Source organism: Nipponia nippon, unplaced genomic scaffold (genome assembly GCF_047370975.1).
Source record: "Nipponia nippon isolate SJK-2023a ecotype South Korea unplaced genomic scaffold, ASM4737097v1 scaffold_4, whole genome shotgun sequence".
Taxonomy (NCBI): domain Eukaryota; kingdom Metazoa; phylum Chordata; class Aves; order Pelecaniformes; family Threskiornithidae; genus Nipponia; species Nipponia nippon.
In genome coordinates, this window is record NW_028262358.1 from 11359042 (window position 1) to 11377628 (window position 18587).

The window sequence follows — 18587 nt, forward strand, 5'->3', positions numbered from 1 at the left end:
ATTGGTGATGCTAGCTGTTTGGTGCTAATGTGGATGGAGCTTAACCATATGGTCTCGCTCTCACTTTCTCTCGCAGTGTTGAAAAATGTTGTCCTGTCTGCACTAGCAGCTAACTGATCTGAACCCATTGTTGACAGCCACCATCATCAACAGGTCATTTTCCCTCTGCGAGCGTGGCTTTTGATTATGTATCGTAAATCCAAGTGGAAGTGCGGTTACAATCTCGTGGTTCTTGGACATGGTGAGTTTACATCTACACAGTTGCTCTAAGAGAACAAACTTTTCTACTTGCACCTGAACTTCTTCTCTGGATGAAAAATTTGAAGAGAAAATTCAGTAACTACTTCTAGAATTCCCTTAAAATAGAACTTTTCTTTACCTCTTTAAGATTTTGATTGAGATTAGTTGCTAGAAGTGTAGAACAATACAAACTATTAGTATTGTCTTGCTGTTACTGTCCGTAACAGTATTTGTTCTCTAAACATTGTCTTTTTTAAAGTGGAGAGAGAATGCTTTACGTTGTTCATTGGACAGCATCTCTCTACAGCAACCACCCCCAGCTTTTATAAAACTGCAGATGATTATACTAGAGAGATGCCTCCTAAGCTGTACCAAGTTGTACTTTCTCATGCCCTAACGTTGGATTTCTGCTGAAGGTTGTTTCCAGAGGCTCTGAGCTGATATAATTTTCACCGCCTGCTGACAGCAATGCCTTCTCCCTCTCATCCCTCTGGCCAGTGCGCGCACACAGCCTCTCTCCCCAGACCTGAGTTATACAGCCCTCCACCCTTCTTTGCTCCAGACATGCTGACCAGAGTTTTTCTATGAGCTGGCTTTTCTCACTAACTCAAGAGAAACAAATCTAATTGCAGGAGTTTTCTAAGAGGTTCATGGAGCTGTGTCTTAAGTTTTGTCATTAGACTGACTATATACCCTTCTGATGTGGTAGGCTTAAAATTCTTGCATTGCTTTCTGTAGCTTTGTCTATGAATGTATCTGTGGTTTGTTCTTTTTCCTTAGCCCTTTGGTTTGAGGACAACAGCTGCTGCCTTCTCTCACTATTGCTTGCACCAAAGTAATAATATGGCATTGTGAGAACATCAACTTTTCCTTGCTTGGACCAGCTTTCATACCAAGTTAATGCAGTGAAATTGAGAGTACAACCTCAAGTACAATGGGTGTGATTAATAGCGAGACGACTTTTGGCATATCGCCTTGAAAATGTTTACAGTCATCTTTTACATTTCAGGGGATTGGTGCAAATAGGCATGAGATGCTAATCATAATAATGTTTTTATGATCAAAGGTATCAGTACTTCAATAGCTGCTATTTTTGTTTCAGCTGCTGAAGTCCTAAAACTGGTTATGAGCAGTCAGTATTGGTAGTTAACAGCCCAAAACATTTTGAGTATAGAAAACTCCATTATTTATTTCATGTGAGTTTGCTGATTTAAATTCATGCGGCATATTTCTTTTAGTTTCTGATCAGCCGTATATTGTACTGTGCCTCTTGGTTTTCTGTCAAGTTTCTATCATGAGTGAAATTTATTTCCAAATTACTTAACTGCCAGTGCATTTCAAGGTGAAGCTCAACAGATAGCACAGTATGGTCTAGAGCTTTAATAGTAGTGTAGCTGTTAGAGCTTTGTTTTATCAACTCAAAAGTCTCATCTGTTAGGAAGAAGTTTCTGTCTAATGAAGTATGGTGGGTCAGAGGGGACTTAGCATGTTCAAGTACTTGTGTATAAGCCAAAATACTTGCAGCACACTTAGTAAGAGTGTTATTCCTGAAGAGTTGTAGAACACAGTTGAAGTTGGTGGCTTGAGAAGCTGCAAGGTACTTGGTGTTTGAGTGCTTCATCTCTTCAGACACAACTTAAATAGTATAACTGACATTGAGTGTTGTCTGTGACGGCGCTGTAATTATTCTGGCTGTCTGGGGCTTATCCAAAATCAGAGTGGTGAATTAAATTACATGTCCAGCCCAGATCTGCTCTAGTACAGTCTTGCTTAGGTAGGCTGATAGCGATCTTGCTTACGCTGGTTAATGCAGTTGAATCCTTAATTGCACCTGCATAATGGGGCTCAGGTATCAGGTTTGGCGAGGTGACCTGGTAGATGAAGAAAACCAGAATTTGGACTTTAGTTTCTTTTCCTTGCTAAGTATGCTTTTAATTTGTTTTTTTGCACAGTATGCCTAGAAACAAAGTCCTCCTGCTCAATACAATTGATCATCTGTTAAACAGATGAGCTACAAACCTCAGTTTTAATTTTGCAAAACATTGTGAAGGCTTAATATAATAATAGAGAGAGAACTCAGTCTGTTGCTACATTACTGTGCCAGGAAATAACCCTTCTTCCCTGACCAGTTCCTTAACTGTTCCAGCCATGGTATGGTGTAGTAGTTTTATTTTTTTTAACAATGGTTTTATTTAGATTATGCTTCTAACTAATGGTTTTGGCATGCTTTAAAAAGACACTTAAGGAAGAGGCTCTTGTTGCAGTGTTACAATCTGGGCTAAATTTACAGGCTGCAAGTATTTTTTTTTTTTTTTTCTTTAATTAGAGATTCTTCATTTGTGCCACAGTAAAACCATCTTTGGAGCATGTTGAGTTTGCAAGCAGTTATCCGAAAGGCTGAAGTTTTGTCAAAGGATGCAGTCTTCTGCACGCTGGAGCCGTTTAGATTAATTTGTGCATTTCTGGTCAGAAGGAGAGTCCATGTTGCTTCTGATTAAGAAGAAAGCTTTTCTTATGATCTTTGATTTCAGTTGGCTGCTACTTCACTAGGAGTTTCGATTGTGGTATTTTGATGCCCCGTTGTGTTAGGTCTTCTGCTGTCTTTGCTTAACTTTTGTATTCTGGACCTTTATTTTTGTAGGTAAAGGCAAGTCTTGCTGCTTCAGTGTATATGACTGTAGTGGTATTGTTGTGGGGGTGGGGATTGCAGCCTTTGTTTTTCTTTTTATCCAATTTTTGCATTTCAGGTAGACTTCTATATCAAAAGTTAAGGAATAAGTACCATGCTATAACTTTGGGAAACACAGATATTTAAATCTGTTAATAAAAATTGTCAGGATGTTTTGACAGAAATCTCATTTATTGTGATTGTATTAACCTTTTCATTTTGCTGAGTGAGGGAAGGTGACCTGAAAAGACAGGTGTAGGTATAAAAAGAAGCCCGGTAATCCCTAAATTCGCACCCCTTAAAGTTAGGCTCAGCCCTGTTCTTAAAAGAAGGATCTAGGACAAGTGAAACACACAGGTACTCCCACAGTTGGACTTTGCAAATCCCAATCCAGCAAATACAACCATGCTTAGTTTTAATACCAGAAGCAGTAAAAAACAGCTGTCCGTCGCAAAACTAAGAACATGCAGTTACTCCCAGAAGCGGTGCTTTGCTCCACAGGCGCTGGGCTCTGTAACTCGTGGTTCTTGTTGGGCGAGTTTCAGGACTGAGGCTTTGTGTCAACAGTTGTGCTCTTGCGTTTTGGCTATGGTGTTTGTATCCTTCTCTTAAGTAATATAAAGAAAAAAAATTCTTATTTCTAATATGCACTATAACTTTTTGTTAGGTTTTAAATATGATGGAAGTTATGTAGCTGTATATCTAATGTTACTGATACAAGTTCTTTCCCACCATGTTATTTAAACTATACTTTCAAAATAAAAAGCTTAGGTCACAGATTGGTTTTAAAGTGAAGACCTTTTTTAGAAGATAAGTTTTTTTGTATTTGCCTGTTTTTATTGTTATTTTTTTAAATTATTCTGCAATTAAAATGAAGTGCCTCCCTTCTAACAAGGAAAAAAGCCTCAGCTTGGAAGTTGTTACTAAAAGAAAATTGCTTCACCTCTGAATAAAAATTACAAGAGCTGATGCACTCATTATGTTGGTTTGGTAAAGTTCTATAGTGCTGATACTGTTTCAGAGCTGTTTGGTGCCGCTGACCTGGCATCTTTTTGTCCTAGCAGAGTCATGTTTACAGACAAGGAATAAGTATTATAAAACAGAGGGTAGAGGAGGGCTAGCTTGTGACAGTGCTGTATTTATTTGTATAGTTCAGAGTTTATTTTGGGGACATGTAATTCACACACTTCCATCAGTGGAATGCTAAAAGTACAGAATGACTTAAGAGTGAGTTTAAGTACAACAGTGGCTGTGAAGCCAGAGAAAGTATTTTCTTTTGTTTATGTTTAGGGAATATGTATTACTTCTACAGCTGGTGTTGAAGTTGCTGAAGAGAGACTGAGCATGCTTGAAAATTTGTTTTTGAAATTCTAAATTAAATGTCTGCCACTAAGTTGTGTCAAGGCAATACATGCTGCTGAAGGCAGCAACTTACCTGTTAGTTGTCTCAGCTGATCAGCCTGACAAACTTGGTAGCCTTTGTCCCACTTGCCCAACACTTCATAAACTCATTCTGGTTGTTTAGCGTCAAATTGGCTACACTGACTTTGCCCTGTTGGCTGTTCTTTAGTTTATTTAGTATGTCTGTTGTACAGTTAATTACTTGAATGGGCTTCCTTAATTTTTTTTTTTGTACTTTAAATTCGCATTGGTCCAGGAGCCTGAATGTGATCAGACATCTCTGCTGAGTCTGGGTAGTAACTTCTTAACATGTGCCAACTTGGTTGCCTGTGACTGTTTGTACCCTCTGCAGCTGTATGGTGTTGCTCTGCTCCACACACAGATGACATGAGACATCTTTAAGCAGGAGGGTAACTACTGACAAGCAGCAAATTGAATGTGAGCAGGACTTCTACAAACCTTTATGAATGCGTGTGAACGAGGCACCACTGTGCTCAGTATGAGCAGCTGTTAGTAATTTGAAGAAATGTTCATAAACAATGTCAGTCCTGAGAGGGCCAGTCTACCCCTAAAAACTTGCAAAGATTACTTCTGAAGAGCCAGATTTCTTGGAAAGAATCAGTCTGCACTGAACAGCTGACTAAAAAAGGGCAAGTGAAACAGCTCCTTCATACTAGATTATTACTGTTAACTTTGCTATGCTAGAAAAACAGGACTTAAGATTTCCGTGGTACGCAGAGGTGCACTTGAAGATACCCATACACGCTACCACTAGACTACTGTTTGGGTATCTGGAGTGCACACCGTGGGTTAAAATGGAGGCTTCCCTCAACCTCTTTCTCAAGATTCAGAAAGGAAGAAGTCTGTATTATATTAATGAGTCACTTTGGTTAATAAATAAGTGCATACTGTAAATCATGTGAAATTGATTTCAAAACTGTGTGAAGTACTACTGTGTTCTGAATCGTCTGGTACTGTTTAAAAATTACTTAGTCGTGGTGCTGTCAAAACTGTGACTTTTTGTGGCTATATGCTCTTTGCGGTATATTTGCCCAACGGTGTTTCCTATTTCCTGAATGGAAAAATTTTTCTTTGAGAGAAAATGAGTAATTCTTTACTCCTTAAAGCCTGCCTCTCAGTGTGTATACAGGTACAAAGTGCAAAGCCAAGGTAATTGCTAGAAGTGAGTTTGCAAGTGTTAAGATACTTTTGCATTTATCTTTGCGTGTCAGAGGAATGCCTGAAATGGGAAAGAAATGTAGATTTTCTTTCATGCATGTGCTAATTCAAATCTAGCCCAATCTGTAACTGCTCAACTACACTTGGTTTTCAGGCTTCATCAGGTAACTTTGAAATATGAGCTGGTATCTACAAAGAACCAGAGTCCTAGCCAGGATACAGCTTTAAGCACGTGTTTTTTCAGAAGAAATTATTGAGCTATTTTGCTTGAGAACATTATGTGGGAAATAAGTAAACTTGCAGTGGATGATGAGAAATACACTGAACTTATGTCCCCAAACCTCAATTTTAGGAATCTTACCAATATCTAGGCCAAATCTTGAAGACTTGTCTTCACACAGAATTCTGAGTTTGGTGGATCAAGGAAGAACATAATTTTTGTTGTCTTCAGGAGTACTTTCCTCACTGGTAGAATTACTAAGAGTCAGATTGCTGTCTTGCTAATGTAGTTTCATCAGGGTTAGTGATGTAACTTAACATCATTGAAAAAGCAAGGGCAGTCCATGAAACTACCAGCTGAACACTTTAACGCTGCCTAAGCAATGGGTGCATGCTGACTATTGCTGGAAAAGTGCTCTGCCACAGTGGCCGTCAGTATCCCTCTACCAATTTACAATTACTTTTCATATGCTAGATTTTTGTCTGATTTTTCTTTCCTCAGTGACATACTTTGAGAGGACAAAAACCAATACAGATTCTGGAGAGCATGGCTATTTTAAAAAACAAACATGCCACTATCTTGGTACAAAAATACCTTTTGGTGTTTTTCAAAAATGTATCTTATATGACCCACACACTTGAAAATACTTTTTCCATCAGAGTTGTTGTGGTTGTAACTGAAGACTGTACCAAAAGTTGCCATATTCAGCTAGACACCTTCTGTTATTTGAAGGTAACATTTTTCTGTATACGTAGCAAATCGAAAACTTGAAACTAGTGGCACCTTGAAAACTTCCAACTATAAGTCAAATGTTAAACATAATGATTTCCTTAGCTCTTAATTAAAAATGGACCATATGCTCCGACCAAAGTCCCTTGGGTCCCTATAGAAGTAGTACAGCTCCATCTCCATGGTTGAGGCATTCTATCCTTGGCTTTTTTTGGTGAGAATATATTTTACACAATAATGCCAAATATAATAATGACAAGAGCACCTACCAGCTCTCTCCTTGTACCTGTAAACAAGAAACTGGATTCCTGTCTCAACCAAGGAGTAAAACTTAGGGATGACATCCCTAGCACTGACTACTTTTTGAGACTGACCTTTTCGTTGTTAGGTGTTAGTGCCCATATAGAGGTAAAGGAAAAGTGCAACTGCCTGTTTATTTTTACAAGCAGCAAACCTCTTATCCAAATTGGATTAGAAGTGTAGGAAGTAAAGTATTGCTCCTCTCTAGATATGCTAAATCATGCATTGCCCATGGGACTATAAAGAAAAGAAAAAGATATAATCTGATAGCATGGGATTTTTTTTCTCTGAGCAGTAACAAACTGGGAACAGGTAGATGATCTAACATGAGGAGGTAGAGGAGATATTTGAACTTTGTGCTGTTTGAATTGCTGGCTGTAGGAGGCGATTAACATGGAAACTTAAGTGTGCAAAAACTTAGTTTTGTGTTTATGCATAAATACAAGTTGTATTAGCATAAAAGCTGGTTCACCGTACTCATTAAGAGAAAGCTTTTAAAGTATCTGGAGATATTTCAATATACCTCTATTAGAAACGTATGGCATACCCAGAGTAATCAATTCTTGTTCTCTTGGGTTGTTGCCGAAAGTAACTTTTGCTCTGTACCTGCGCTCATACAGCACTAAAGTATTCCTAAAAAGACATGCTTGAATGTCAGAAATACAGGAAACTGAGGTACTGAACCAGCCATTTATGTATAGGGCTGTAATATATCCTATCAGGCCACTATAGAAACCTGACACTTGGCTTGCAGAGAGTAGGCAGACCTCTGACAGCTATCCGGAGGTATGTAGGTCATATGCTTTTATATGTAAATGATGGAGGTCATATGTTTAGAAAGGGCCAGGTTTTGTACCATATATAAAGACTGCACAAAGTTTGAAGTTAGGAGGAGAAGGAATATAGTAAGATGGTACGGTTATTAGCAGTGACTTACAAAATACTCAGGTATGAACTACAGATTTGGGATTTTCACATGCAGAGGTGAGGAGAGCAGTGTGGAGGTTATCCAGCACTTTTTTTACTGGAATTGCAGATGAACTACGGTCGAAATGGTGAGTGTCAAGAGTATAGTAACAGTGTGGTGAGGAATTTGGGATAAAGAGGGGGGGAAGCTCTATTGGATAAACTTCGCTTTTGTGTTTTTATGACCTCTCTGAGTGAAAAGGTACTTGCCTTATGTTAAGGTACCCATTTGTGTGATGTGGGAGTTGAATAGAAAGTGTACTGAATAGTTTTTAAACTTTGTCCCTCTTACTTTTTTTTCTTCCCTAGGATGTGAGTGTGGGGAGCCAGCCAGTTATAGCTGAATTTCTATAGCTGGATACTTTCTGTCCTTTTTTTTTGCTAATCTATGTGAAATGTTTTTCATCACTGAAAGTTAGGCAATGATGTGTTAATACTTCTAGCGAGTCTGTCTTAACTTTCTCTGAAGAAGTCCATGATCAAACGATCTAGCTTTGTGGGAATGAAAACTTTCAGGTAATGCAGGTTCAGCTAGTTCTGCTAGAAGGTACCTTAGAAGTTTTGCAAGCAGGAAAACTACGTCTTGGAAATGAATTCAGATCGGGCCTCCCTTTCTTTATTTAGGGGAAACCATAATACCTGAAGCTCAGTGAATCTGAGTTCTGCTGTTCAAAGAACACAGAACTACAGTTAAAAAGTTCTTTGAGGAAGTGCCTGTGCATAGCCTAGGTTAATTGAACTTGCAGATATGGTATTTGGTTTGCAGAGTTTTCAAGATCCAGAAAAGTTCCTGGAGAACTTTAAAAAAAAAAAAAAAAAAAATCTATCACAATAGCTGTTTCCAGGTACCTGGGAAACTGAAGTTTACTGTCTTGGAAAGAAGCCTGGTGCAACTACCTCTGCGTGTTTCTGACTTAGCGGATGGCTTACATCAGTTTGACCTTTTGGGAAACGAATGTGTTTTCTTCAGAATGATGCCTTACCTATCATCCTTTCAGTCTTGGATTTTTAGGAATCCAGCACGTCTGATGCTTCAGGCCATTCTTGAGAAGCCAGGTGGAGGACCATCTTAAGAGCAGCTCAGTTCCCAAATGTCTTGGGCAGCAATCACTGCGAATAGAGTTCTGTAGTGTCAGTGCTGAACTGCTTATTGGGACACATTTCTCTTGTGAAGCTGTTCTAAAACACAGAGTATGCTATGGGTCTCAGCCTTTCAAGCGTTTAATCTTCCCAAACAATCTTTGGTGTGGCTACAGCAAGCTCTCTGCAGTAATTTTGGCCAATTGTTTTTATTTTAAGCAAATGTTGAATCAAACAGTCATAGGAAGGCTGGGAACAAACACGAAGCTCCAGACTGGTCTGCAAGACTGCTTGTCATCTGCAGTTCTCCAGTATTAGGTATGCCTTTCCTATTTCCCAAGGGAATGCGTGTCTTGAGAGGCCATTTCATACTTAAAGCACCCAGTCTCTTGCAGTAACAGCTTGACATCTGGGAAGCCAACTCCTGCTTTGAGCAGGAGGTTGGACTAAATGACCTCCTGAATTATCCTTTGATTCTGTGGAGTCCCTTATGAGGAAAGGAGTTGACTCAGCTTCTTGCAAACACGTAAGCACGTAAAAGTCAGTAGTCCTGCTGTCCTGTAGGTATTTCTTTATTCCTGCCTGAAATTCCTTCATCTCATAGTAAGGTTAACTATGAAATATGTTCTCAGTGCAAGGATCAGGAATCCTACTCTCTGCAAGCCAAGTGTCAGGTTTTCTTAATGGGGTCTCTCCCCTATAGGAAGTTGAAGGTAATGAGTTGGTACAGTGCTACAAGCCATGTGTGCCTACTAAAGCAAAGATCAAACCGAAGACGGAGGGACAATTGTTTTTCAGTCTGCAGGATAGGATATGCATTGATGGTAATATGCTGTCCTTGAGTAGAAGAAGGGCCTCCCTGATGTACCTGAAGAGCAGGTCTACAGAGATCTAAGTGTGGAATAGGACTTCATAAGAAATGCTCATTAGGTTTGTCTGATGGCAAAGGATGACTTGTGTCACTGGAAATGCCTCTCTGCAGCGTGATGATTTGTTCCCTCTCTGTAACTAGGCTACTGCAGCTTCAGCGATGAATTGCTCCACAGTTGCCTAAGGGATCACCATGGTTGTTGGATGACAGGCATTTTAGAGTTGGCAAATCCCTTTGAAGGAGAATTTGCTGTGCCTTAAGAACTTGAGATTGTACTTAGATCTCTTTTACTCAGCTGTCCTGCAAATCTAATTAGCCTCTCCCACCCCTTCCAGACGTGGTCATCTACCCTTCATGTTGCAGCAACTTGAGATGCAGCAGAGCGTTCTCTGAAAGCTGTAGCTGTAACAATGGACCTTTGTTTGCTCGGCCCTTACAAGAATTTTCTTACTCCTTGCCACAAGGCACCACACAGTAGCGCAGGGGATTAGGTCATTTCCTTCCCTCCTCCTCTTCCTGCAGATTATTTGATTAACATTTCTATTGTATACTCTAATTAGCATGTTCTTGGCTTCAGGCTGCTTTCCCCCCCATAATCTCCTTAAAACACTGTAGTATGACTTTATTAACTGTATAACATGGGAACTCCTTGCACGGAGATTACATGTGACGTAACATAATGAAAGATTAATGGGGCTGGCAAGTCAGTAATCTTCCCTCCTTTCTTCTTCCCCTGTGCACCTAGGGGTAGACCGCTGGGAATCCCCTAACAGTGTTCGCACCTTCCAACACATGAAATACTTGTCTTTTTTGGGTTTCATTGGCTTTGATCAAGGTTCAGCCACTGACTTCATGGGAGACAGAGTTTAAGGTACCATATAGTGCGTGTTCAGCCTTCAGTATTGAGTGTACAAATATACATCCACTTGGGACCATTACAGATTCTATTCTTCCACGTTTTTGCTCTTTTCTCAGTGTTTCCTTTGGTCTCCTTTCCTCTGTTCCCTGTGTGCAGCAATTTCAAGCACTTATCCTGTGTGGGGTTTTTATTCCACTCCCTGCCTATTTTGTTAAATAAAATTATCAACAAAGACGTGTTTAAAATGTCCGTCTTGAAACTTAGCAGTAATATACTCATCAGGTTAAGTCTAGGATGAAGAGTTTGCCACTCAGGCTTCTTGGCTGTCTGCACGCTAGGGGACGTAGCATTGCCCTTTGCCTGTATCGGCAAAGCTGTCCTTTTAACTGATACAGCTAGAAATGTGTTCCTCTTCCAAGCTCATTTTGAATGTCATGTGAAATCACGTAATTATATCAAACTGTACAGCATCTGCTTGTGAGTCAGATAGAAGGACATGACGATACAGCCCTTTATTTCTTTAACAACTTCAAGGAAAGAACCTCCCCTGCAGTTAAGCATCACTTCATGAAATTAGCAGGGATATCTTGGGCTGCAGATTTCATTGTTTCAGTCTGGCATGGTCGGCAGCATCTCTGCTCCAGGGAAAGTCAGATAGCTTGCCTAGCGACAGCTCGCTTGAGGCATTTGCTTCCAGTCCTTAAGGCAGAGCATGGGTCTTGCGTGGAGTGGAAATCATTAAACCCTCCTCTTAATAAAAGTGAGGGACAATGTTGACACAAGAACAGATGAGGAGAGCATGGCTGTGAGTAAACACGGGCAGGGAAACAAAGTGTTTTGAACTCAGTAGGGTGAGGTTCAGAGGCAGCCGTGTAGCAATGTGCCTAGGAGCAAAATAAACCCCAAAACACCCTGCTTTAAGATGGAGCATGATTTGCTATAAAAAGGGGATTCTGTGGTGCATTCGTGCGATAGCAGAAGACACTGCTCCGGAATACTGACATGAAGGCAGGTGGGATGGAGCGATAAGAATTGTTATCTGTGGCAGGCTGGGCTGGGCAGTAGAAGGCATATCCACCTGCAGTTGCTCACTCTGTGACTTCTTCTGTGTCTGCAGCATAAAGTAATCCACAGGCTTATTAACCTGGACTCTGACAGTGGCATCTGCAAAATGAGAAAATAGAGGAGCTCTAGAAGCAACTTAGTCTTAAGTTCTGCTTTTCAGACTGAACGCTTTTGAAACAGTGCAACTCGAGTGTTAGGGCTTGTGTGAGAAACGTAATGCAACCTGGCAGTGGTCATACCAGTGTAACTTATCACTACAGTTAAATACCTGAATACAGAGCACCTTGTAGTTAAATTTCTGAATACATAGCACCTTTTGTATTCTTGTTGCCATGTCTGTGTGTTGAGTGATACTAATACAGTCCTGATGGTGTTGGTTTTTTTGTTGTTTTGTTTTTTAAACCCCCCCTTAGTCCTAATTAAAATTAAAAAAAAGTATTAAAGCTGCTGACCTTGTATAGGCCAGGACGAAATATAAAACACTTGAAGGTGATGGGGGAGGTGGGATTGGGCGACTCTTCCACCACAGTGAACGGTGCCGTTTTCAGGTTCTGCTAGTTACCAGTGGAAAAGTGGTTCGTGTGCCAGTAGAGTGAGGCCATTGATTTTTGGCAGGGAGGAAGGCTCAACTTTAGTCTCAAGATGTGGCTTGATGAGTCTCTGGCTTTACTGATGAGATTGATTCAGAAGGTTCCTGTCCCCTCGCTTGCATTGGTGTAGTGGGTTTGCAGAATAAACCCACAAACAGATTAGCAAAATGATTTGGGTTAAGATAGTTGGGGTTTATGTGTTGTGTTTTGTTTTTTTCCCTCAGCTCTTTACCAGTTTACTAATCTGACAGCTGTGATAATGACCATACCATCTCAGGTCAGTATTCAGTAGTATGTCCTTTTTGGTGGCCAGAAGAAGAGTGGGAACAAGGAACGACCTGTACATCGATGTTTCTCCAAGCACTTCTCAGTGTTCAGCAGTTGTGGCTCAGTCACTTCTGTGGAGTGAAGTGGTATCTTTGTGCTTAGTAATCTATGATACAAGGAAAAAAAAAAGTGTCTTTGAGCCTATGCAGAGTTTTATTATCCAGAATATCTTACAACAAGGTGTTCTGCAGTTGAGTTTTTCAAGTAGGTGACAAGATCCTGTAACAGGAGAGCCTTAAGGTATTACTTGGAGGAAGGTTGGCTCTGGAGTACAGATCAGGGAGAGAGAAAACAGATATGCATTCACCTTGTTCTCAGCAGTGAAGCTGACTTACGTGGAGTTGCAACTTATGCTGTGTTATGGCATTATGAAGAAAAAGCTCGTTCGACAGTGCTTAGCTTTGAGTGCTGCCGAGTAATGCGCCTGCCCAACTGCATGGCCACGCAGTGAGCTGAACTGGGAAGAGAATCCAGCTGAAAAACAACTGAGCGGGTAAACCAACTTACAAAAACATGGACAAATCAGGGAAAACAGTCCATAAAGTTGTGCTTGCAAAATCGAGGTGGCAAGCCAAGGAAGGAGCAGCAGAAACCAGAGCAATAGTCACCTGTAGAACTCAGAGATGTCAAATGTTAGCCTGAGTACACATCGCTTGAGCCAGGGTAACCCATGTGCACCTTCTTGGCCCACTGCAGCTGTGATGTAAAACTTGATGTAAAGGTTAAGCTACTGCGTCGTATCGTTCTTGCAGTCGCCTTGGAGTATTTGCATGATCAGTTCTAAGAGGCGGTAACTTGGAAGCTGTGGTAACTTGATCACCGTTTTATGGCTCAGACATTTAAATGATCCCACCCACTGGCTTGATGCAGTGATTGTGATGTTAGTGGAATAAGAAATGAGCTCAGAGCCTGGTCTGGCACGTGCGGATTTGCCTTTCTAAACGTGCATCCTACAGGAATGAGCTGTTACAGCATCGTTGGCCGTGGGAGTTCAGTATCGCAGGTGGTGTCTGCAGGTGTGTCGTGTGCCCAGCATTAGTGAAAATGGGGATAGCAATGCCTGAAGAGTTTCTGCCGGTTTAATTCTCACTGTATTAAGAAATCACTTTGTGTGGGAGGTGAGGAAAGCTAGCTAGCTGGGCTAATAATTGTTGATTTTTTTTTTAAAAAAAAAAAAAGGAAAGAAGTAAGAAGGTATAGCATGCATGGGTACAGTTATGTAAGAGAAGCAGAGAAGGAAATAGATCAGTGTTTCTCCGAGAACCTCATCCACAGAGCTGCCAGGGAATTGGGCTGCAGGATCGTTCTCAACACACCCTCCGCTTCCTTTTTTCCTTTTTGGGGCCAGAGATAGATGAATTTCTGGAGCGGCGAGCAGGATGCAGGCTCTGACTCCAGCCAATGGTGCGTGGCGCGGTGGTGTTTACCTAGCTTACGCACGGCAGAGCCAGCCCCTCTTTAGTCAGAAGGCGCTACCCACGGCTTAAGTAAAAGCACAGAGAGCAGAGGCACTCAGTCTGACAGCTGCTGGGGGTTTAAAGGAGTTGGTGGATTTCGGCTGGTTTTGAACAAGACTGAAGGGGGTGGGTTTTTTCTTCTCTCCTGTGCAGAAATACTGAAAGGACAAAAATACTGGTAAGTGCTCTGCATGCCATTGCTTTTCCCTTCTAGTGTTGTATTGTTTCAGTCTCTCTTCTAGAAGCCTCCTCGGTTGCAGTGCTTTTCAGTGAGAACTTGAAGGATAGTTCAGCGACGTGGTGGAAAGGAAATCTGAGAACAGGCAGTGTGTCTGCAGGCTGCCCTTCCACCTCAGATAGGAAGAGACATTCAAAGTGCGTAGTATAATAAATGCTCCTTCTTAAGAAGTGTCAGTTGCTTCTCATTTTTAGGGTGCAGAGCAAGATGCCTTGAAACTGTCAGTGTTATCTAATAAAATCATACCAAGGGGAATTTCTCACAGAGCTGTTAAATATTTGTGTTGTCTAAACCAAACAAAGGCTTTAAATGTAATTGTAACTCCTATTTTTGCAAGATGATACAGTATGCTATATGAAAAGGCTTTACTGTGATACAAACACCTATTCAGCTCATATTTTGGTACATAAACTGCCTCATGAGGAAGTCAGAGGCTCATAAAAAGCAAAACGGTAACTTTCAGGTCTGTAGAACAAGAAGTCATTGTGGTTTTCTGCAAGCACAGGGTCCTTGGCTGTGTGTTCTAGTTCAGGTACATCAGACAGTAGATCTCCCTGGGTTCAGTCATCAAAGCATAAAAAGCTCCATCTATTTGTGTAATGGCTGTTTTAAAAATAAAATGCCTCTGTTTCGGTATAAACTCTTACTCTGTATATGGAAGTTGTGCTTCTGTCACCAACTTGCAATGAAAGTTGGGACTGCTTATTTTTAAGGTAATACTGTGTAATTTGTCTGAAGGCAGTAAACAGGATAATTTTAAAGGATCCTGACTGCAGTTCTCTGTATCAGAACTGTACTTTTGCCACATTGTGCCAGTGTTGTACAAAGATTTTTGCTTTCCTGCTTCTACTTTCGCAAGGCACTCAAATAGGTAGGATACGAATAGGTAGTGCTATGGCTAATGAACAGATAACGTTGTCCTGTCCTCTATTGTGTTGTTCTATGGCTTCATACGTTACAGTTTATATTAATAATCTTCATTTGATAATCTGAGTATGAAACCAAAACTATCCCTTTTTAACAGAACATACAGAGCTTGTAGTAACAACCAAAGTGCAAGTACAGCCAAAAGCTTATGTAGAAAGCTTTTGTAGAAATTAATCTTCTTAAGTAGCTTGTGTGAATAACTTTCACAGGTAGCTCAGCTGATTGGGCAAGTACAACCTGTGGTGTTTGGCCCTTGTGCTGCTGGGACGGTCGACAGAGGAGCTTTGCCTTGTGCGAGGTTGTGTGCTTTGTCACTGGTATATCCGAAAGCTGACGTGGTGGACATGGGTGGTAAGGGGGTGTAGACCATGTGTACATGTAGCAGTTTAGCTGGTGAAGAGCTTTGTCTCAGCTAATTAAGGTTATAGATAAAATTGCAGTGACAGCTTTAAAATAGACACCTTGTGCTAAAAGACAAATGTTTTCAGCTTCCCACACGCATTCTGAATTACATCATTTATAACCTGTAGGAGGCTATCGTGGTTTCCTCAGGGGAGGATCAGCTGTTACTTTTCGTAACTGAAAAAAATGCTGGATTTTTTTTTTCCAGGCGAATATTTTCAGAAATGATTTTTGTCAGCCTGTTAGAGTGGATTGTTACATAAATCTTCCAGGTTTAATACGGCCAGCCACATTCTCATCCCATCAAGAGCAGTTCAGAATAACAGAACTGAAGTTAGCAGGGTTCGATTGAAATCAGGCCTCTGTGCTTAGATGTTTTTTTCCGTCTTCTGAACAGGAATGCTATTTTTGACTACTGTCATAAAGTACAGATTTTTGTATAGGTGCTTATAATAGAAGTCTTGTTCTAAAACACTTGCCTTGTTCATTGAACAAGGATGCTTGTCCTCACAGCGCTGTTCCTGACTTTCCTAAAATTGCTAAAAGACGCTTGGACTCGCTTCTGCGACTGAAACAGAACTTGAAGCAGGGATGCCAACCCAACTAAGACTGCTGTTTCTTAGACTGGAAAAAGTTAGCTGTAGTCTTGATGCAAAGCAGTAGGTTTGCTCTTGTGTGTCATGTTAATGCCCCTTTGAATGTTTTTTTCCCTGTGCTGTGACTCTTGCATGACTTGTTTCCAGGATGACCAGCCTACTAATGGCAGATGTCCGTGGTAAAAAAGATGCTTTCATTCTGTTTATGAGAATGAAAACCCCCTCTATTGAGATTTTACAGATGTTCTCAAGGCACAGCAGCAGATAATTGTTTGCATTGTTTTATGCTTGGTATCCTGTGCAGGAGAGGCTGCTGGCTCATTTCAGAGCTTGGCCTTGTTGTCTTATTTTCAATGCTTTCATATCAAAAGACACTCTCGTATGTGTAGTGGATGACTAAGCTTATTCAGAGGTTATAAAAGAAAAGACAAACAGTATAGACTAAGGAAAGAAAAAGCCATACAAAAGCAGAAGGCTGGACTGATTTTCCACAGTCCCAAGGCTTACTCTTTCTTTGTGCTGAAAAACTCCCTTTTCTAGAAGGAGAAAATTAATTATCCTTCCTTAGAAAGGTAAAGTAGGGCTACTGATCTAAAGTGACAATGCAATTTGAATACGTAACAGCTGCATCACTATACCTTTCCTGTGCATCCTGTAGTAAGGGATGCAAGTTGTACACAGAATCTGGCTCATCTTGAAAGTGGAATATAAAACCTGCTGAACTTAAAGTTCCAGGTATGTGTGTGAAGGAAATGTGAGCTTGATTTTAACTGGAAACTGGGGAGGTATGAAAACTATGGTTGATAAAACACATGCTCTTCTGCATGCTCTTTTACCCAGGTGATCCCCTCAGTAAAAACTATTTTAATAAAAGCTTCCAAAAAGATTGCTAGGACAAACAGTTAAAGGAGAATAACTTTCCAGTGGCAATTTGGCCATCATGTAGAAGAAAGTGATTTCTCAATCTTTGTCTCAGGTTTCAGAAACATAGTGGTGCAAGGAGCTGACTCCTTGTTGCTTGCACCAGTGTAGATCAGCAGTAACATCATTGATCTTGTTTGTGAAATCTGGCAACCTGGACTTGATGGGGACTCATAATCAAACAAGAAGGCAGCCTGCAGGGAGTTACTTTGGTTGTTGGTTTGTTTTTTTTTTTAACTTCTGTCTCATTACTTACTGCTTTTTCCTTCCGCCATGCTTGCAAATATCTTCATCTTGAGACACTAGTATTCTGCACAGATCCTTTGTGTCTCACAGTGACTTTAACTTTGATATTCTGGTCCTTTAAATCTGGAAGTCAAAATTTTGCCATTGAAGGGATGAGACGTATCCATAGAAGAGAATATGCAGCACTGAATTACTGTGTGCGCATTCAGAAGAGTTTGGTTTGTGATCTTGCAGCCACAAGATTGCCTAGTGGAAATTGGAGTGCTAAAGAGCTGAAATGTGTAAATGGATGTTGGCAAACTTGGGTCCTGCTTGTGTTTTGTCAGGTAACTGCAGAATTGTTTGAAGAGCAGTATGGGGTTTTAAATCCAAATAAAGCCTATAGAGAGTAATGTGTCAGTCTCAGGAGGATAAGGATAAAATTTTGTTTCATTGGTAATGGAGTTGCTCATAATTTGTCTAACTGATCAAAAGTCCACCTAAGGTGCGTATTTCAGTTGCTTGATAAAATTGTGTTGGACTTCCTAAAATTATTGTATTCCTAGAATAATTCAGGTTGGGAGGTTGTCTGGTCCAGTCCCCTTGTTCAAAGCGGGACTGGACTGCCTTAAATCATGTTGTTCAGGGCCACATGCAGCCGAGGTTTGAATATCTCCAAAGATGGAGATCCCACAGCCTCTCTGGATTGTTTTTTTCCCTAAGAGCTAATCAGGATTTTCTGTGTTGCAGCTTGTTTATTGCCTCTTGTCCTGTCACTGCATACTTGTCAGAAGGGCTGGGTTATATTTTGTCCATATCCCCCCGATTTAACACAGAATTGCTGAGGGAAGAGCTAGGTATGAAAATTGCAAAGATAGTAAATGGAGAACTACAAATAGCGAATTGTAGAACAATAAAAACATCAGTTGACAAGCTGTCTTGTGCTTTATTTCTAAAAGCAAAAAAATTCCAAACCTTAGAATATGTAGATATAGAACATAAAAAAGATAATATTATAAAAATGGGGGGGGGAATCCAATTTTGGCATCTGAATCAGCATATTTTTATTTTAATATACTCATTGACAGAGGACTTCTTTTTATACTGTGAAAGTGGTTTTTTATGCAGTATTTTAGAAAAGGGCTAGTCTGGCACCAGCTACAGTTGCTAGCAGCCTATAATGCTGGCTCTGTGTTTCGAAAATGATGGTAATTTATTACAAAGAGACTTTTATTCTAGTATTTTTAGCTCACAGCCCAGTGTTTAATGAATCTCTGCTTGGGCTCATTGAATTTATGTTCTCCCCTCCCCCTGCTCCATTTTAAC

The 18587-nt window shown here is 40.5% G+C and overlaps 1 protein-coding gene across 3 annotated transcripts in view; it reads left to right on the top strand.

The window, feature by feature from the left end:
- PELI1 (pellino E3 ubiquitin protein ligase 1) overlaps window positions 1-18587 on the top strand; it is a 46345-nt gene that overhangs the window by 13625 nt on the left and 14133 nt on the right. The window contains exon 2 of one of the 3 annotated variants that reach the window (XM_087776486.1): window positions 77-241. The exons of 1 other annotated variant lie outside the window; for it this stretch is intronic. In XM_087776486.1, the coding sequence (XP_087632612.1) occupies window positions 187-241 (55 nt within the window). In that variant the 5' untranslated portion in view covers window positions 77-186. Of the gene's footprint in view, window positions 1-76; window positions 242-13982; window positions 14131-18587 lie in introns of those variants that run through there. One more of the 3 variants, XM_009467597.2, reaches the window with a different exon arrangement.